General features: G+C 33.3%; 1 protein-coding gene across 2 annotated transcripts; it reads right to left on the reverse strand.

Moving 5' to 3' along the window:
* Nucleotides 1-3,908: 3,908 nt before the first annotated feature.
* On the reverse strand, nucleotides 3,909-16,086 carry LOC114166591 (helicase-like transcription factor CHR28). Of its 2 annotated transcripts, none has more exons than XM_028051338.1 (11): nucleotides 15,801-16,086; nucleotides 12,508-12,700; nucleotides 11,784-12,430; nucleotides 11,077-11,148; nucleotides 10,923-11,000; nucleotides 9,934-10,831; nucleotides 8,912-9,042; nucleotides 7,556-7,777; nucleotides 4,926-5,522; nucleotides 4,499-4,708; nucleotides 3,909-4,252 (listed from the first exon to the last, which is right to left on the reverse strand). In XM_028051338.1, the coding sequence occupies exons 2-11, from the start codon at nucleotides 12,623-12,625 to the stop codon at nucleotides 4,148-4,150; spliced, it is 3,078 nt and encodes a 1,025-aa protein (XP_027907139.1). In that variant the 5' UTR covers nucleotides 12,626-12,700; nucleotides 15,801-16,086; the 3' UTR covers nucleotides 3,909-4,147. The 2 variants fall into 2 exon arrangements, with proteins under 2 accessions (XP_027907139.1, XP_027907140.1); XM_028051339.1 differs by having other exon boundaries at nucleotides 3,965-4,252; nucleotides 10,923-10,973.
* Between the last annotated feature and the right edge of the window lie 1,134 nt (nucleotides 16,087-17,220).

A 17,220-nucleotide genomic window follows, 5' to 3' on the forward strand; every position in this document is an offset into this window, starting at 1 on the left:
ACTTGTTGAAAACGTAGAGCTCTGCTAGGGCATCATCGGAGCAACCACTGTTTCACTCTAAAGTCTCCTTTGGGTAAGTTGAACTTAGACTTTACCCTTCACTTTCCATTCCAGTACCTTAGTCTCTATCTTGGGTCGAATCTAAAACCTTATGCTTGGTATTGTATGTCTACTTTCCAGTTTTACTGCACTGGTCTGAGTCGTCGTACTCCCCTCTTCTCAGTGGACTTCTGTGCTAGCATTGTTAGCCCCACCCGAGGTAAGGGAAGCTAGGATTTTTCACGTTCTTAGCATATTATTGGTTATTCTTCTGTTGTTTCATGATTCTTATACTTGTATGATGTTTGGATTCGTATGAAAATGGTTTGGACATTTTGTTGGTTTGGTGTGTTGCCATGTATGCGTGAACAGGGCGAGAACTGATATTTTCCCAAGCGAGCTCGTCTCGCCTAGGCGAGAATAGTAGAAACTCGTCCAGATTTCTGCTCGAGCACTCGCCCAAGCGAGGGGCTGTGTTTTTTAGCGACGAACTGTCTCGAGAGCTCTCGAAATCCCCAGGGTCATTGTCGCAGTCTTGCCTAAGCGAGAGTCTGCAGCTTGAGCGAGAGCACTCCTCTCGCTTGAGCAAGGGCTCACAGCTTGAACGAGACCTAGCTCAGGCTCTTGTTGTTTTTCTTACATGAATGTTGTTGGTTGTTTGATTGACTGGTTTGCTTGGTTTTAAACATAAAGGGAGTGGATATGCATGTACTACATATGTTATGGGTTGGAACTAATGAGTTGGTATTGAGCTTGCCATGAGATATGTTTGATGATTGGTTATTTATACAAAATGACATGTTATTGGTATGCATGGGAACTTCATGATTGGTTGGTAAGGAATGAATAAGGTTTGGGTAGGACGTAATCCCATGACCCTTGTAGTGGGAGCTCATGGTGGTGCCTCATCGTATGGACGTAATTCCATGGACCCTCTTAGGGGGAGTCCATGGTGGTGCCTCATTTATTGGACTTAATTTCATGAACCTCGGGGTGAGAGATCATGGTGGTGCCTCAATGTAAGGACATAATTCCACGAGGGTATCGCGGTGGTGCCTCAAGGCCAGGACGTAATTCCACGAAGGCCTCGTGGTGGTGTCTCACTGTTAGGACGTAATTCCACGGGTCCCTTGGTGGTGCCTCATTATACGTATCCGGATAGTCAAGTCTTAGAGTCTTAAATGGTTTGGTATCACATGTGTGGATAATTGTTATTTATGCTTGACTTTGAAATTGCATGTTGAGTGTTATGACATAAGAATCTTTTACACTGGCTTACCCTTCTGCTTGCCTGTATGTTTGTTTGTGGTTTTTCTCCTTTGCGATGATCATCAATTTTATTGGTGTGAGTAGATGTGAGAACCCTGACAGTGGTAATGATAATAGGGATGTTGCAACTTGATGGTTATGGACGGGTAGTGGGCTCACTATAGAGCCCACAGCTAAAGGAGTTTTATTAGTTTATGATTCTCTTGTCTTGGACAAGACCTTGTACTACTTTTGAACTATTATACGTTGTTTTAGGCAGTGTGATGCCTCTATTTTTGGTATGGATATGTTTGCTATGTTGTATACCTTCATATCCCAAACTCCGTACTCTCTGAATATTTATATATGCGACGTTTTATTAATTTAAGATTATCCAATTATTTAGGACGTTACATTTGTGCATGTGTGTGAGTGTGACATTATTTTTGGATTCAATTTAAAGCAAAAGGTAATAATTTATGAGGTTTAATTATTTTGGTCCTTATAATTTTTTTTACTTAATTGAATTAATATTTAAAAAGAAAAAAAAACCCAATTGAGTCTCTATGTTATAGAAAGGACTTAATATAGTCTTTTATGTTAAATTAAAGTTAACGCAATTTAAAAGTGTCATGTGTTAAAATTTGGGTTTATTATGTGTTAAAATCTTATCATTTTTTTTACATTTAATTTCCTCTAATTTTGACACGTGACACCTTCACCTTGTGTTTGGATGAAGGATTTCAACAATGTCGAGAAATTGACATGTTTTGTATTTGAATTGTTTGTAATTAAATTTTCTTCATTTTCTAAATAACTTGTTTGGATAAAGAAATTAAAATACCTTATATTTCAATTTCTTGTTTTGATAAAACAATTAAATTTTTTGTGAGATTAAATTTCATTTTAACAATATTTATTTTAGGTTTAATTATGTTTTGAGTTCATGAAAAATTCAGAAACGAGCTCGACAACCCAAACGGGTCGGGTCAACTCGACGATCTAGACGGGTTGGGCCGGCCCGACGATCTAGACAGGCCTGACAAGCCCGACAACCCATACGAGTCGATCGTGCTTGTCAAGTTTGTAAACCCGATCCTTTTGGTTCATTAGCCTGTTATCGCTTGCAATGATCACCTGACTGGTGTGAGCAATTGAAGATTTTGCAGCTGGTTCAGTACGAAGAAAATGAGGGAAAGTTGCATAATAGAATTCTTTAGAATTCTAGAGCTTTTGTATAGATTTGTGTTCTTTTTGAAAAACTCTAGTGTAGTTGTATATATAAATTATATAACAGTTTATCTAGTCATGTGGAATGATCCTAATATACTATTTATATATTTGGGTTCTATGTTGTGAACTATAAGATATACAAACTATAAGATATGCAATATTTTATTTGTTGATTTAGAGTGTTAAATGGGATGTTACATCAATTCAAATGAATATTTAAAAAAGTTATACTAACTAAAATATTTATTAGATTTTAATTTAAAGCAAAATTTAAACAAATATGAAAGAAAATATGTTAACTGGATTTGAAAATTTGAATAACATATATTAAATTATATTAAATCTAATTAATATGTATTAAATTATTAAAATTATTTGTTAAATTTTATTTAAATTTTTAATAAATTAAAATTATCGAAATAAAATAAATTTTACTTTTATGTTTATTCAAATGAATATTTAAAAAATATATTTGTTAAATTTTAATTTAAAACAAAATTTAAACAAATATGTTAACTGCATTTTGGATTCTGGATAACATATAATAAAATATATTAAAATATTAAATTAAAGTAATTAAAATATTTAATAAATTTTAATTTAAAACAAAATTTAAACAAATATGTTGACCGGATTTTAAAATCGTATTAACATTTATTAAATTATATTAAAACATTAAAATTAAACTAAATAAGTTATTTAATAAATTTTACCAAGTTTTAAAATTGTATTAACATTTATTAAATTATATTAAAACATTAAAATTAAACTAAATAAGTTATTTAATAAATTTTACCCAGTTTTAAAATTTGGATAAGTCCTTAACTGAATTTCAAAATCTGATACATGTTGAATATTATAAAAATAAATGCTACACGTTATTGGAGTTGCTTGTGAAAATGACATGAAGGTGCACGATCAGTAAATTTAAAAATTTTCGTCACTAGATACGATATTGTTTACCTAATTAATTTAACATTTTATTTATATTTTTGGTATGGACATATAGTAAACTTTGGAGGTGCAAGAAGAGAAAATGTGGAACGCGAAGCAGTGTTCGTGGGTTCCCTGATCCACAATGCACGGGCTCAAACAATTTACTATGTTGAGCTTTTGGGCCTGGGCTCAAACAACCCCTAATCCCAATGTCTCTTTGCTCCTTTCGTAAAAGGAACTTCAAAACATCATTAGTTTTTATACCATCGTTGTTACCTCAATGTTATGTCTCGCTTATAATAACAATGAAAAATAATTTTGCTCTAATTTATGATAATAAAAACTATAATTTTGTTTTTACTAGTTATTTTTAAAATCTGATATGGCATTTATATTAATACGCTCGTAAAGAATAATGAATCATTTTACTTGTAGCAAAGAGTTTTTTCATATTTTCATAAAGCATATTATAATTTAATAAGAATATTTACAGACAGGCTTCAGCTATATAACAGCATGGAGGACAAAATTGCCCTTGTGGGCTTCAGAACAGATGAAATTAGCACTTGGATGAAACCAAGCCTCTCCTACCAAAAAAGGTCATTCCCCTCCTTCAGAAAAACCATTCCAACTCCATGCCAAATCGCCCAAAAAACAAAACAACTTCAAATTGTCCATCCATCATATCAGTCTACACCATGAACAGATATTTCAGATCATCCACTGTAAGTCGAGTTCCAGACCCACCAGCATGGTCTTCCCCGAAAGCAGATGCAACCATTTTTCTCTTCTCATCCTGACAAATGGTACAACACAACAACACACTCAAAATTTATTTCACAGATACATTCTATCTTCATCTCAATTCAACCATAATACAACTTCTGTTAATTTCGCAACTCCAATTTTGTTTAATGAATAACAAAAGTAAGCAATATTAAAAAGGAGAGGTTAAAGGTTAAAGGTGAAAGCGAAAACAAGTAAGAACTTGTATGAACTAATTTTGGCACATACAAGAAAATTAAACTCACGGATGTTGTACCTGAAGAGACAGTATCCGATCTTCAACTGTATCTTTTATAGTAATCCTTGTCACGGTAACAGGACGAGTTTGTCCAATTCTATGAGCTCGATCAATAGCTTGATCTTCAGTTGTTGGATTCCACCAAAGATCCAAAAGAATAACATGACAAGCAGCCACCATATTCAAACCAAGGTTTCCTGCCTTTAGTGACATCAGCATAACAGTTATCTGAAACAAATTTCAATTAGTCAGGCAATTGAGACACAAAACACAGTACATAATCGAAGTCCAAGTAGTAGCAAAATACAGGCAATTGATATAGCCATTAAGAGGATTAAATTTCATACCACTTCGTCTACTAACAATAGTTTCTCATATTGCTTTATGCCATTTATTGATTCGCATATAAAAATTACAGCTATAACAATGTTGGGAAGGGCCAAACCTCAGGTTCAGTATTGAAATCCCTAACAGCTTTGTCCCTTGCACCTAGAGTCATCCTACCATCAAGTCTCCTGTACAGTATACCAAATTGACACAATGATGACTCAACTAAATCCAACATGCTAGTCCACTGGGAAAAAACTATAGCCTTTATGGATCCTTCAGTTGTGGACTCTGAACCCTTTTTGGTGTGTTTTGCAATCTTAACCTCTGAATCACTGTCATCAACATCTAGATCAACAGAAGACGACGACGGCGAATCTCTACAACATCCAGAGTTCGGTAAGTCAGAATTAGATATTTTCACGTTACAATTTGACTGCAAAACGTCAAGAACAGCTTGGATTTTAGATGAAATGTAATCATCCCGCTGAACTTGCGTATAATCACTAAGATGTGAATTTGAAGAGCTAGAAGTGCCTCCATCATCAGAGATACAACTCCTCAAAGTAACTTTGGAGAAAACAAGATCATCACCGATTGTTTCTTTACAATTAACAGCAGGGCACGTATTATCATCACCAGACAAATATTCCTGTACACATTCATAACAGAAGACATGGCCACACATTGTAATAACAGCGCGATCAGGGGTATCCTGTTGAAATCATAGAGCATATCAGCCAGAGCCATTATTGACATCAAATCACTACTTACCACCCATTATAACAGGTTAAATGAGTAATCAAAATCTAAAACTTACTTGAAGTACGTAGGGAAATAAAGAATTGTTAGTGATACCAATCACACAAATTAAATTCTCATCACCTCCATTTTGTAATTATTAAACTCTCTAAAAAAAGAAATACAAATATGCTGAAATGAATAAACATATTTTGAAGATATATTTTCCTAATCAGTATGGAGATGTTGATGATATTTTTATCCTAATAATCTGTTTTTTACATTACTCTCTCAAGTCGGTAAATAAACATCCATCGTTTCCAACTTATTTACAAGATCCTAGAATCTATCCTGAAGTAGCTCATTAATGAAAGTGTCTTCTATTTGTTATGTGTGGTGCATATATTTTGTATATCCTCAAATTTTGGGGCTAATGATTTAGTTCAATCCACAACCCATTCAAAGTTCTATGATATTCCAATGCAGAGAGGGAAACACGTTTAGCATCAAATACCCTACTCGCGCAATCTCATAGCATGCAACAAAATCCTTCTTCAAAGAAAAAGTATTATTCAAGTCATCACATATCCCTTTAGCAAAGAAATAAAGTGTATAGTTTCAACTTATCTCAAAAACCATGTAATGCTACATTCACGCCATGATCAGTGAATCTTGATTATCCAAATCAAAAAATTAGAGACATTGGACATCAATCCTCCACCATTGTATAATCTCGACTGTCCCTTGAGAATTCTCTAAATGTACCGGAATGGGATGAATTTTACAAGAAACAGTGAGAGAACAGATGACAAAGAAGACTTGTTTGACACAACAAAAAAACTCATATTTACTCTGCATCAGGGCCAAAAGGGAAGCCAGTACCCCGTGGAATAGGCTCAGGACCAAGGGGGTGAGTAGCCATCAACAAAACAAGGGGCTTGGGCTACACATGCCAGTACTAGTAGGCATGTGACAACATTTGGCAACTCTGTCAGCTAAACAATTGTCTACATTGTGATCGCCAACACGAGTTGCACCTTTCTAGGCTGCCATTAACCTCAGCAACGGCAGAGGCAGGGCAGACACCAGCTGGGTCAATGGGTTACGTGAGAGCGGAAACAGAAATCACAATATGGGGAGCCCTAATACCAACTTGAACTGTGTAGGGAAATAGAGAATTACTTTACTGAAAACAATCGAACAAATTACATTTTCATCACCTTTATTTGTAACAATCAAACTTAAACCAAGGAAACAAAAATAAGCTTAAATGAATAAGAATATTCTAGAGACTTCTTATCCTAATCAATATGGAGATAATCAAGGTATTTTTATCCTAATAATTGGCTACTAAGCAATAAAATATAGTACCATTATGATAAATGTCGCATAGATACAACAATCAATAAATAAAATATAGTACCATTAAAAAGAGGATAATGTTCTTGTATACTATTCCTTCATCTCAATGAACTTATCTTTTATCAACAAAAATATCAGTTGCATGAAAAAAATAATATTAAGACACGGATAACAACAATAAGCTTAAGATTAAATTAAAAACAATTAGGTGTGAAATGCATTGAGATGCAATTGACAGTTTGCACTCTTTAAATAGAAAAGCATTCCCCTAAAACTATTTCTTATTAGTTTGGGATAATAAACATGTCTATTTTTGAAAAACCAACATTTTTTGCTAAACTCAACTATATTCACATTACTTAAATAAAACACAGGTGTTCAACTTAACCCAATTTAGTAAACAAGCCACGTCCATGGGGAGTGCAAAATACACTATATTCCTACAAGAATACCCATACAAACTTCAGTTAAAAGTCCGTTCATTATTTTTCAAACCATAGTTCACTTCCAAATGTTAAAAATCGCACAATATAGGAAGAAAACACCATAACTTATATAAGATATAACCAAAAGGATCTACAGTACCATAACATTCATGACAAATGATACAAATACCAAAAAATATAGCATCTGAACTTAACTCACATTGCAAACATGACAGATAGTAAAGGTTGCATCCAAACAATTAAACAGATTAATCAGCAATTCCCTTGGAAGAGTTTTTGCCATTTCAACAGAATCCTTCCCAACAGGATCAGAATCGATATCTTTAACAAGACGTGGATGATCACAAGCCTGTCGGAGACGTAAGAGCATTAAAAGAATATTAGCATAGTTTTGATTGACTGTCCCAGCAGCAGCATATGCCTGCAAAGCACGAGCTTTTAATGTCAGATCCACAATACTTCAGAAATATAAAGATCAAATGAAAAAAAAACTATGATTTACTCAAGTGTATGCTACATTTTAATGAATTAGATACAAAGAATGAGATAGGAAGTTTAAAAACTCCACCACCCCAGCACTTCTTTTATTAAGTATATGACAACCCATAACTGATTCACCCATGCAACAAGGTGGGAATCTGACAGAAATGCACTTATCAGGCTTTTAGTAAGTACAAAATTGAAGCTTCTGCATGTTTATGGAAGTAAGAAACAATTTACTAATCATGAATGAAATTATATTGATTGTATAATCATATGCACTTCAGAACTAGTTATTAAAAGACTCAAACGCTATATTAATTTAAAATTTTACAATCAGAAATATCCTATACCTGAGTGCTCTAAACTACATGATCGAACAGTTATGTAATGTGTGATCTCCAAGGTATTTGTGTTATGTTCTAGTTTCTTATTAAATAGAATGTGTGATGGACTTGATTCATTCTATTAGTTTGTTAGAATTTCGAGAATATACACACACAAACATACCTATACACACATATAAATACACACAAAATACCAAATGTACTGGAATATCTTAATATTATTTTAGAATATCTATAAGAAATAATCTGACATCAATTCTGTTAAACTCCACGGAAGAGAGAAACATTGAGATGAAACTGTGTTTCTAAGACAGCACAAAGCACCACAATTGAGAAAAGATATACAATAAATAAAGAGTTGATATCCTTTAATAACAAATATACATATACATACATACATACATACATATATATATATATATATATATATATATATATATATATATATATATATTATTGACAAATGTTAATTATTAGTATTTTGTTAGTGGAGGGAGTTGATCGCACAACCTCTCTCATCCTCTTCCAAATCCTTCAAACCAACTCTAATAACAAATATATTAATATAGGATACGAAATAAATTAAAATGTTCTTAATGATACATATATAATCTAGATATTCAAGTTGGAGCATATAAGCCATTTATAGATGTTGCACTTAAAAGAAACAAAAAAGTATAATTACAAAATGTCTTTGGCATTAATGTAAACCAATTTGAAGAACTAACCTTAAATTTAATGCGTGAGTCTGATTCCAACTTAGTATAGAAGGCTCGCTCCTCAACGGAGAAATCCACTTTATTGAGATCAATTGTTTTAGGAGGCAAATTGACTATTGGCTTCCCATCAAGCAAAGTTCCTGGACAAATGCAAGAAATTGATGTTATAAAACAGAAAAGACCAATACTCATACCATATTTGACTATAAATCGAAGGGAAATTCACCTCAAATACACAAATCAAAACCTAGATGGCTAAAATGTTCAGTCCACACCCTTAAACAAATAATATTACATTTATAATCAAACATAAAGAAAAAATAGTAAGTTATTACATTCTACACAGTGGGAATGGTAATAGAAATTGGGATGAGTTCGGTAAATAAAAGGAATAATTCCAACATATAAAAACATCTGAAAATCTTTCCAAAAAAAGTAAACAGACCGATAATGTAATATTATGCACAGACTATACTTTCACTGTAAATAAATTAAATTCACTAATCCAGCAGCAATGAAGGAAAAATATCCTAGCAGATCTGTTTTTATGTTATGGTCTTCAATTAAATCGCTGTGTGGTCCTGCATTGGCAGGTCATCCGAAAACTACCCAATATAAGCCCAAGTAGCTACCTTACAGTGGAGCAAGTTAAGAGAAAAAAAGATTTTACAAAAAACAGTGTTTTAATATGCTATAGAAGGGCTTGCAACACAACACCAAAGTGGATACCTTTCTTGACATCTAATGAAATGGTATTATACCCAGTTTGCCCATCTCCCATAGTGGTGTTTATGGACATTTTCCAAACCTAACATGCTTGATGCAGGAATAAGTGGTCCCCTTATCAGATGAACGTGAGAAACCAAACCTGACATGCTACCTGCTTAGACTTAAGATTATTGAAATAACGACTAGACTTAAGCAGAGATCAATGAGAATTTAGCAATGAGACTGAAAACCCATACCACCAGCAAAAAGGTTACAATCTATCATCAATTGGTGCATGCGAAATCAAAATATAGTAAATTCACCTTTTGTACGACGTAGCATTATGGCCCTTAAAACTGCTTGAAGTTTCTTGTAACCTTGCTCGGAATTTCGGGATATAGGAACCTTTATGGTGTTGTAGAATGATTTATATGCAGCATAAGGATCATACTTCAGGAATCTAAAGTAGCTATACAAATCATCAATAGTATTTTGAATAGGCGTTCCAGATAAGCACCACCTTCTTTTGGCTCTAAGGCTGCAGCAAGCTCGAGCCACCTGAGTTCTATGATTTTTTATTGTTTGAGCCTCATCTAGAATAACCCTAAACCAACCTACTCTTGCAAGAGGACCAGAACCACATTCCGAAGAACTGTCAATTCCTTTTCTACCTTTTTTACCCTTCTTATTTCCGTTAAATGGTTTTTTCCGTTTTCTGACAGAAAACTCAGGAGATAACCCAAATCTTTCCCCATTTTTGTCCTCAATATCATCATCCTCAACTAATGGTAGCTTAGGAACTTCATTAGTCACAATAGAGTATGTTGTTAGAACCACATCAAACTTTGCAAGTTCTACATGACTCTTAGTCCTACTGCCCCCATGATAAACTAAAACAGAAAGCTTTTCATCTCCAACTTTTTCATCAAGTTCCCTGGCCCATTGCCGCATAACACTAGCAGGGCAGACAACTAAGGTACCAGCAGCTGGCCTTTTTCTACCAGGTGCCTGTGTTGAACTGCTAGGTTCTCTACTAGGAAACAAATCATTAGCTTCCACACTATTTTTATGCTTTTCCACATTTATACCACCGTTGTCATCATCGTCATCCAAATTCAAAGCTTCAGTTTTATGATTGCGCACATCATCTGTTTTTGATTTTGACTGTAATGACCTCAATGCCAGAATGAGGGAAATCATTGATACTGTCTTTCCAAGACCCTGCTTGAACAAGGTTTTCATATTCAGGTAAAAATAATCAGAATTAAAGATAAAGTGCTGTAGCTTAAAAAAATTATCACCAAAGATTGACCTGATCATCAGCCAAAATCCCCCCCAAGCAATGCAAACTCTTGGTTTCCCTCTGAAGCATCCAAGCCAATGCAATTTTCTGAAATATAAAGTACTCAGAAATAAATGGTCCAGAGCAGAAATAATAAAAGAAATTGAATAGACAATCCAGATACCTGATGTCTCAGAAGAGAGACTGACAATACACCAGAAGGTAAGTCATATTCTGTTTTAGGTTGACTGATATCCTGTGATAACCAAATTCACAATTGACAATTATGATTCTCTATGAGTATATAACACATACTGATGCGAGCACTGAAAAAGATATTTTGAAGCAGCTTCCACAAATCACATTGATGCAGGACAAACATCAATAAAGCATAAGATTAAACACTAAATCAAGTGAAACTCAACATGTGGCTTAACTGTTTTACTTTAGAACTAATTGTCAGTTTCCATGCACTAACTATTGTTGTGGGGTGTTACTTCATTTAGAGTACGTTTGGTAGAGGTGAGAGAAAAAGATAAGATAGAAATAAGCAGGTAGAGTGGAAATAGATGAGAAATAAAGTGAGCCTTAGAGGTGTTTGTTTGAAGAAAAATAGAAAGAGATTAGGAGAGGGAATGAGAGATGGGTAGAAATAGGTGAGAAATAGTGGATCCCACGAATTTCCCAATCAGTCTACTTTGACAACCCATCACATATATGTCCTAAACACAGATTCAAACTCAAGTAAATATTTTTCATTAAACTTACAAGATAAAATATGTCAACTAGATGATTTCTGCTCAAACTTAACAGAGGGAATATCTTCTTCATACAACTTTAAGAATTTAAGGAGTTATATATACAAACATAATAATAAACAGCATGTAATACCTGTAATGCTGCCTCATAAATAAGTCTCTCGTCATTTTCGGCAGACCTTTCATCACCTATTCCAGAACGATATGCAGATTCACTAGAAATTGCAAAGTGTGGAGTTATGGCCTTTCCAAGCACCAAAGATGGTGGAAGAATCCTGTTCCCGCCATTTTGATACAATAAATGACCTTCGTCACCACCCCTGAAAAAACTATCATGAATGTAGCCCCTATCACCGGATATGCTAGACCCTACTCCCGGGCGACGATTCTTATATGTATCATGAAGATGACTATTGTCTGTGCTATCTTTTAAGTTGCTTAATCGGATGTCTGACGCAAATAAAGGAGAAGGAAGAGCCCTTGTTGCAGAAGGCTGAAGAGTTGAAGGAAGGGTCCTCTTGAAAGCTTGCTGAGATGACATTTTCTCATAATCTGCACTATGAGACTTTGAAATTCTGGAATTAACTGTTTGTTGCTGACCTGTGTTTCCATTCTGAGCATGGTAGGAAGGTTCATCTCTTCGTGCAATTCTGTGGTTTAGTGCATTGGAACTGGAAACAGGTAGTGTAAGAGGTTTGGTTTGTGAATGATTATACACACTAGAAGAACTTAGGTTTGAACTATTAGCCCCTGTTGAAGAATTACCCCGCCTACCATAATCTGCACATATTATTGCAGGTATGATGATTACTACAAATTATATATATCACAAGGGAGCTTTACTAAAGATCACGCACCTGAACTCCTTTCAGTAGTTGTGGCCCATTCCGGAAGAGTTCTCTTTCGAACATCTATCTCCTCCAACTCATCATCATCATCATCTGACGAACTAATAATATATATACACTCATCCATGAAATTGAAATAACAATATATCTTCCCTCAGCAACCCTAGAATCTACAAACAGAACCATACAAAGTTGTGCCAACCTGTAGTCATAAAGTATCATGAATATCCAACTCCACATGACAACACAAGATAAAGCCATAGGTACCAGTTACCAGATACCGGTGGGTAGATAAATAACTCTCTAAAATCAATATAACAGGAAGCACACTGACCACTAATTTGAATATACTGCAAACTAAAATGTGTACTACTCCATGCACATATAAATACTAAAAAAATGAAAACAACATTAAAGAAACTCAAGCTAAATAAGTCACGGTTTGCAGACAATCACAATCAACGTAGGAGCACTAAGAACATATTAATGAAGTAAAAAAGAAAATTAGGAAAATGAATAGAAAAAAGAAGATGACAAATTAGATGGAAAAAATAGAAAAACGTGAACTGTAAATCTAAAGGAAGAAAAAAATAACTCAGTATAAAAGTAGTCCTCAAAGGTGGGAAGGAATAGAATCAGAAAAGAGGTAGGTTATGAAGAATACTTTTCCAAAAAATACCCAAACAAATTTCAGGTCGTATAAATGGAATTATGGAGTCAAAATATATCATGATAGAGCCACAACACAGTGCGAAAAGACACTTTTGTGGCCACTAATGCAGCCATTACGACTACTGTTAGAAACCACTCCATCAATTGACCACTATAGATAAGCCTTCCCAAAATGAAAACCCCTTCACTCAGATACTCAACTGTTCTATACACCTTTGATATTAAAGCAAATACTCAACTGCCCATAAGCATTTATTTTGTAGCAACCCACACAAGGGTACACCTTGAGTTCTATACAATTTCTACTTTTTTACAACAAACAAATGCAATTAAGATGTTATAAAAATGTGGTAACAATCTCATTATTCCTTTTGCATGTAAATCCAACCAGTAAAGGGGAGCGGTAAGAAAAAGAAAGTATAACATGACATAAATATCACTATATTATAAGGGCAACCTGTGAAATAAGTGTTGAAGCAAATGAGTTCCACTAACAAAACTCTCTTACAGATAAAAATCATGATAATTTTTATTGGCAGAAGATAACATATATCGCAAAATAGTTAACAATATTATTACTTAGATTAAAGGACAAAATATCCAGCGCAACTTCCCTCTATTTTCAGTGAATGAGTAAAACAATGCACCCAATAAAGTATTAACAGCTCCACTTCAAATGAAGTATGAACTAAGAAGTATCAATGAGGATAAGCACATGGTTACATTCTTTTGAGTGAAGAGATTACTAAAGATGATTAAAATAACTTTTGCTAATTCATAGACCTACGCAACTCTTTGGTCCAAATTGTATGTTACCTTCATTTTATCTCATCATTCCATCCTCCTTAAAAGATCTTTCCAACCAACAACCAATTAAATTCACAAATAGAGTTCAAATTCAAACAATCACTGAAATACCTAAAAAAAATTCCCTCCAGGTAAATAACAAAATTAAGTAATACCAAAATCAAATCATTTTTCTTCCTTTTATCTATTAGTGTTTCACCCTATCATTAATCAATTCTAGCAAAAGTACATCACACAATGAAATCCATATAATAAACCAAAACTAAAAGAAAATTGTCAGTACCATACACACTGCCATTTTGTATAAACAATCAAACAGAACTGCTTTCTCACATTAAAAAGACGACGTTCATGTATTTCCACTATTTAAGAAATCCATGCTCCAAACGACAGCAATAATTGTAAAAGAAGACCAACGAAAATAAACATCCAAAGCAGATCAACCACGTTGTACAGGGAAGAGCGGAACCAAAATTCAAAGCATGCAAAACCACTAAAACCTCGACCATTGGGGAAAAGGAAAAGGTAAAAATATAAAATTGCGAGAGACTAATTGAGGGTTGCCTTTTGAGTTGAGAAATGTGTGAAAAAGAAACTCTTTCGAGAAGAAATTGAAGAACACAGCAGTAGAGCATTCACAGAGACTAGGGTTCATGACTCAGACTTGTGCCCCAGTCCTACTACGTTCAGGTTCCAATTCTTTCCCTCTTTCAAAGTATCTGTATACTTCAACTTTGACCTTTACTACGATAATATCATTTGTAAGTTAAGTTGTTTTGTTGTGATTTACTTCATCGCTAATTAATATATATTAATTTATAATTAAATGAAAAAAATTATTAAATAACTTTTTGTTTATACATTTATTTTTGTTATAATACTATATTCATCCCAATATTTATCAAATTTTGCCACCATCTTTTCAGTCATATTTCTTATAACTTAATCTCCATCTTTTACACCTTCCATTAAAAGGCATTGAATTTTCCAAACTTGTAAAAAGTACAAGTTGGATGTAGGATAACATGAACCAGAAATCAAATTTGTAATTTAATAAAATGGCAACATGAAAACAGTGATTTCTTCTGCTCTTTTCCATGCCTCCTCCGATGGGTAGTTCTTGTAATTCTCATCAACTAGGCATAAACTTGCAAAAACCCGTTCTTATTTAAGAGCTTTAAATGAGAAGTCCCATATTCTGCACCACCAATTATATAATTTTGGTTATAGCCATTACACTCTACCCTCTCTTTTCCATCTTCACAAACCCCAATCTTAGTAAAAAATTTCCAAAAATCAGATCAGAGGTTGATATCTTATTCTTTTTCATATCAGCTTCAACACTTTCGTAATCAAAAATATCTTCAGCCACATTCTCAGTTACATTAGTTGGCTTCTCAAGGACACCCCAGCAGCAGGTTTACTAATAGAATCATCCATTATTTTTATAATGTTCCTACTTCACAAAATGAAAACTGAAACATTGAAACTAAACTATAAATCAAATGGAAAGTAAAACTAAATGGAATTGAATCAACATACACTCAAGTTGAAACTAAAACGCAGAGTTGAAACCATATAGTAAAGGAAATTGCAAAAGTAGAAATTACAAAAACTGGAAAGTAAATCAAGAAACTGGAAACTAGAAACTAAACAAGGAATCAGAACCAATCGGTCCAATTCTCATGCATTCAATTTTTAATTAATCAAAAAACTGGAAACTAAAATGAAATGTCAAGAATGAGGATCAAATTGAAAGTTCAAATCAAACCTAGATTAACAAATTTGAGGATAAAATGCAATAACCAAAAAAAAAAAAAAACCTGGTGAAGTATAGGAAAGTGGGTGCGGGTGGAGTGCCCCAAAGATGGGGACCCAACAGTTACTTCAGCTACAGCTTCCTCGCCGTCCAGAACAAACCTTGTTTCGCCGTCCAGCACGAACCTACACTTCGCCGCCGAGAGAAAAGCCGCCGGCGCCGTCGATCCTACGTGGTGACCAAGGGTGGGTTTCGTCTCTCCTGGGTTTCTCTCTCGTGTGGGTTTCGTATATCGAACTCTGTTGTGTCAGTAAGACGAGAGAAAGAAGTGAAACAAACAAATCCAAAAAAAAAAAAAAACAGTGATACGCCACACGGGCCAGCCCTTTTTACTGAAGTTTGAATTTGTGTTGATTTTATGTTCTATATTAATTACATTGATTTTATTGTTTTGTGTTTATTTTTATTTTTAAAATAATTATCATTAATTTATTGTTTTTTAATTAAACTGCTTTTTTAAATTTAATTATTCTTTAATTATAAAAATTTTCACAAAATAAATAGAAACTATTTAGAATAAAATTATTTATTATTTATATTTAATATCATACTTATAACAATAACAATAATAAAAATATGTTTTCACTGGTTATATAAAAATATTTAAAAATATTAATATTTTAAAATATGACAAATGGACTTAAAATAGAGCGATGTAAAAATATAGTTGAGAAACCAATTTATTAAACAATTTTATTTGATATTACTTTCACACATTATATATTTATAATAAACTCAGATGGACATAAAATAGATAAGCAAATATGGGTTAATTATGAGCATATGACTCAACTCTTAAAATTGATATTTAAGAGAATCACATAATTAGCAGTTAGTTTATTTAAATATTAGTTTGTAATGTTTGAAATATTGTAATCTTTTATTTCTCACAATTTAATGTTTTAGCATAAATTATTTAAACAATTATTGAAACAGAACTTTTGTTAAACGTAAAATTTCATAATTAATTCATATGATCACCGCAATAATTAACATACCATTTTAAATATATAATTTTAGTTAAAATTGTATCATAATTATACATAATGTATAATCATTCAATCAGTGCATTAAAGTATCATGTAGTTATTACGTTTTATTTACAAACAAATAACGGCTTAAACATAAAAAATTTCTCTTGTGTAACTTATATAAAAATATTTAAAGATATTTCACTAACCTCGTAGTGAGAGCTTGTGTACTTAAACAAGGATTAACATTCCTTGAGTGGTAAACTAAAATAAAATACAAATTATTTTTTTGTTTCTTCCCATCGGAATTATAATGTTTTAAACAACATTGTTAGTAGCATCTTCTGGTTCACCAGAGTGTTAAATGTCAGATTGGGAGTTCGATACCCACTCACAACGAAGTGAAGGACCACATCCAGTAGATGTTATGTAATTGATAAAAAATAATTGGTT

This window comes from Vigna unguiculata, chromosome 10, assembly GCF_004118075.2.
Source record: "Vigna unguiculata cultivar IT97K-499-35 chromosome 10, ASM411807v1, whole genome shotgun sequence".
Classification (NCBI taxonomy): Eukaryota; Viridiplantae; Streptophyta; class Magnoliopsida; order Fabales; family Fabaceae; genus Vigna; species Vigna unguiculata.

What these genes read in the sequence shown, in the direction of transcription:
- LOC114166591 (XM_028051338.1), bottom strand. Translation starts at nt 12,625, where the DNA reads ATGGATGAGTGTATATATATTATTAGTTCGTCAGATGATGATGATGAT. An exon ending in GGATTTTGGCTGATGATCAG is followed by an intron (nt 10,832 to 10,922) that starts GTCAATCTTTGG and finishes TTGTTCAAGCAG; the next exon opens with GGTCTTGGAAAGACAGTATC. An exon ending in AATGCTACGTCGTACAAAAG is followed by an intron (nt 9,043 to 9,933) that starts GTGAATTTACTA and finishes GCATTTGTCCAG; the next exon opens with GAACTTTGCTTGATGGGAAG.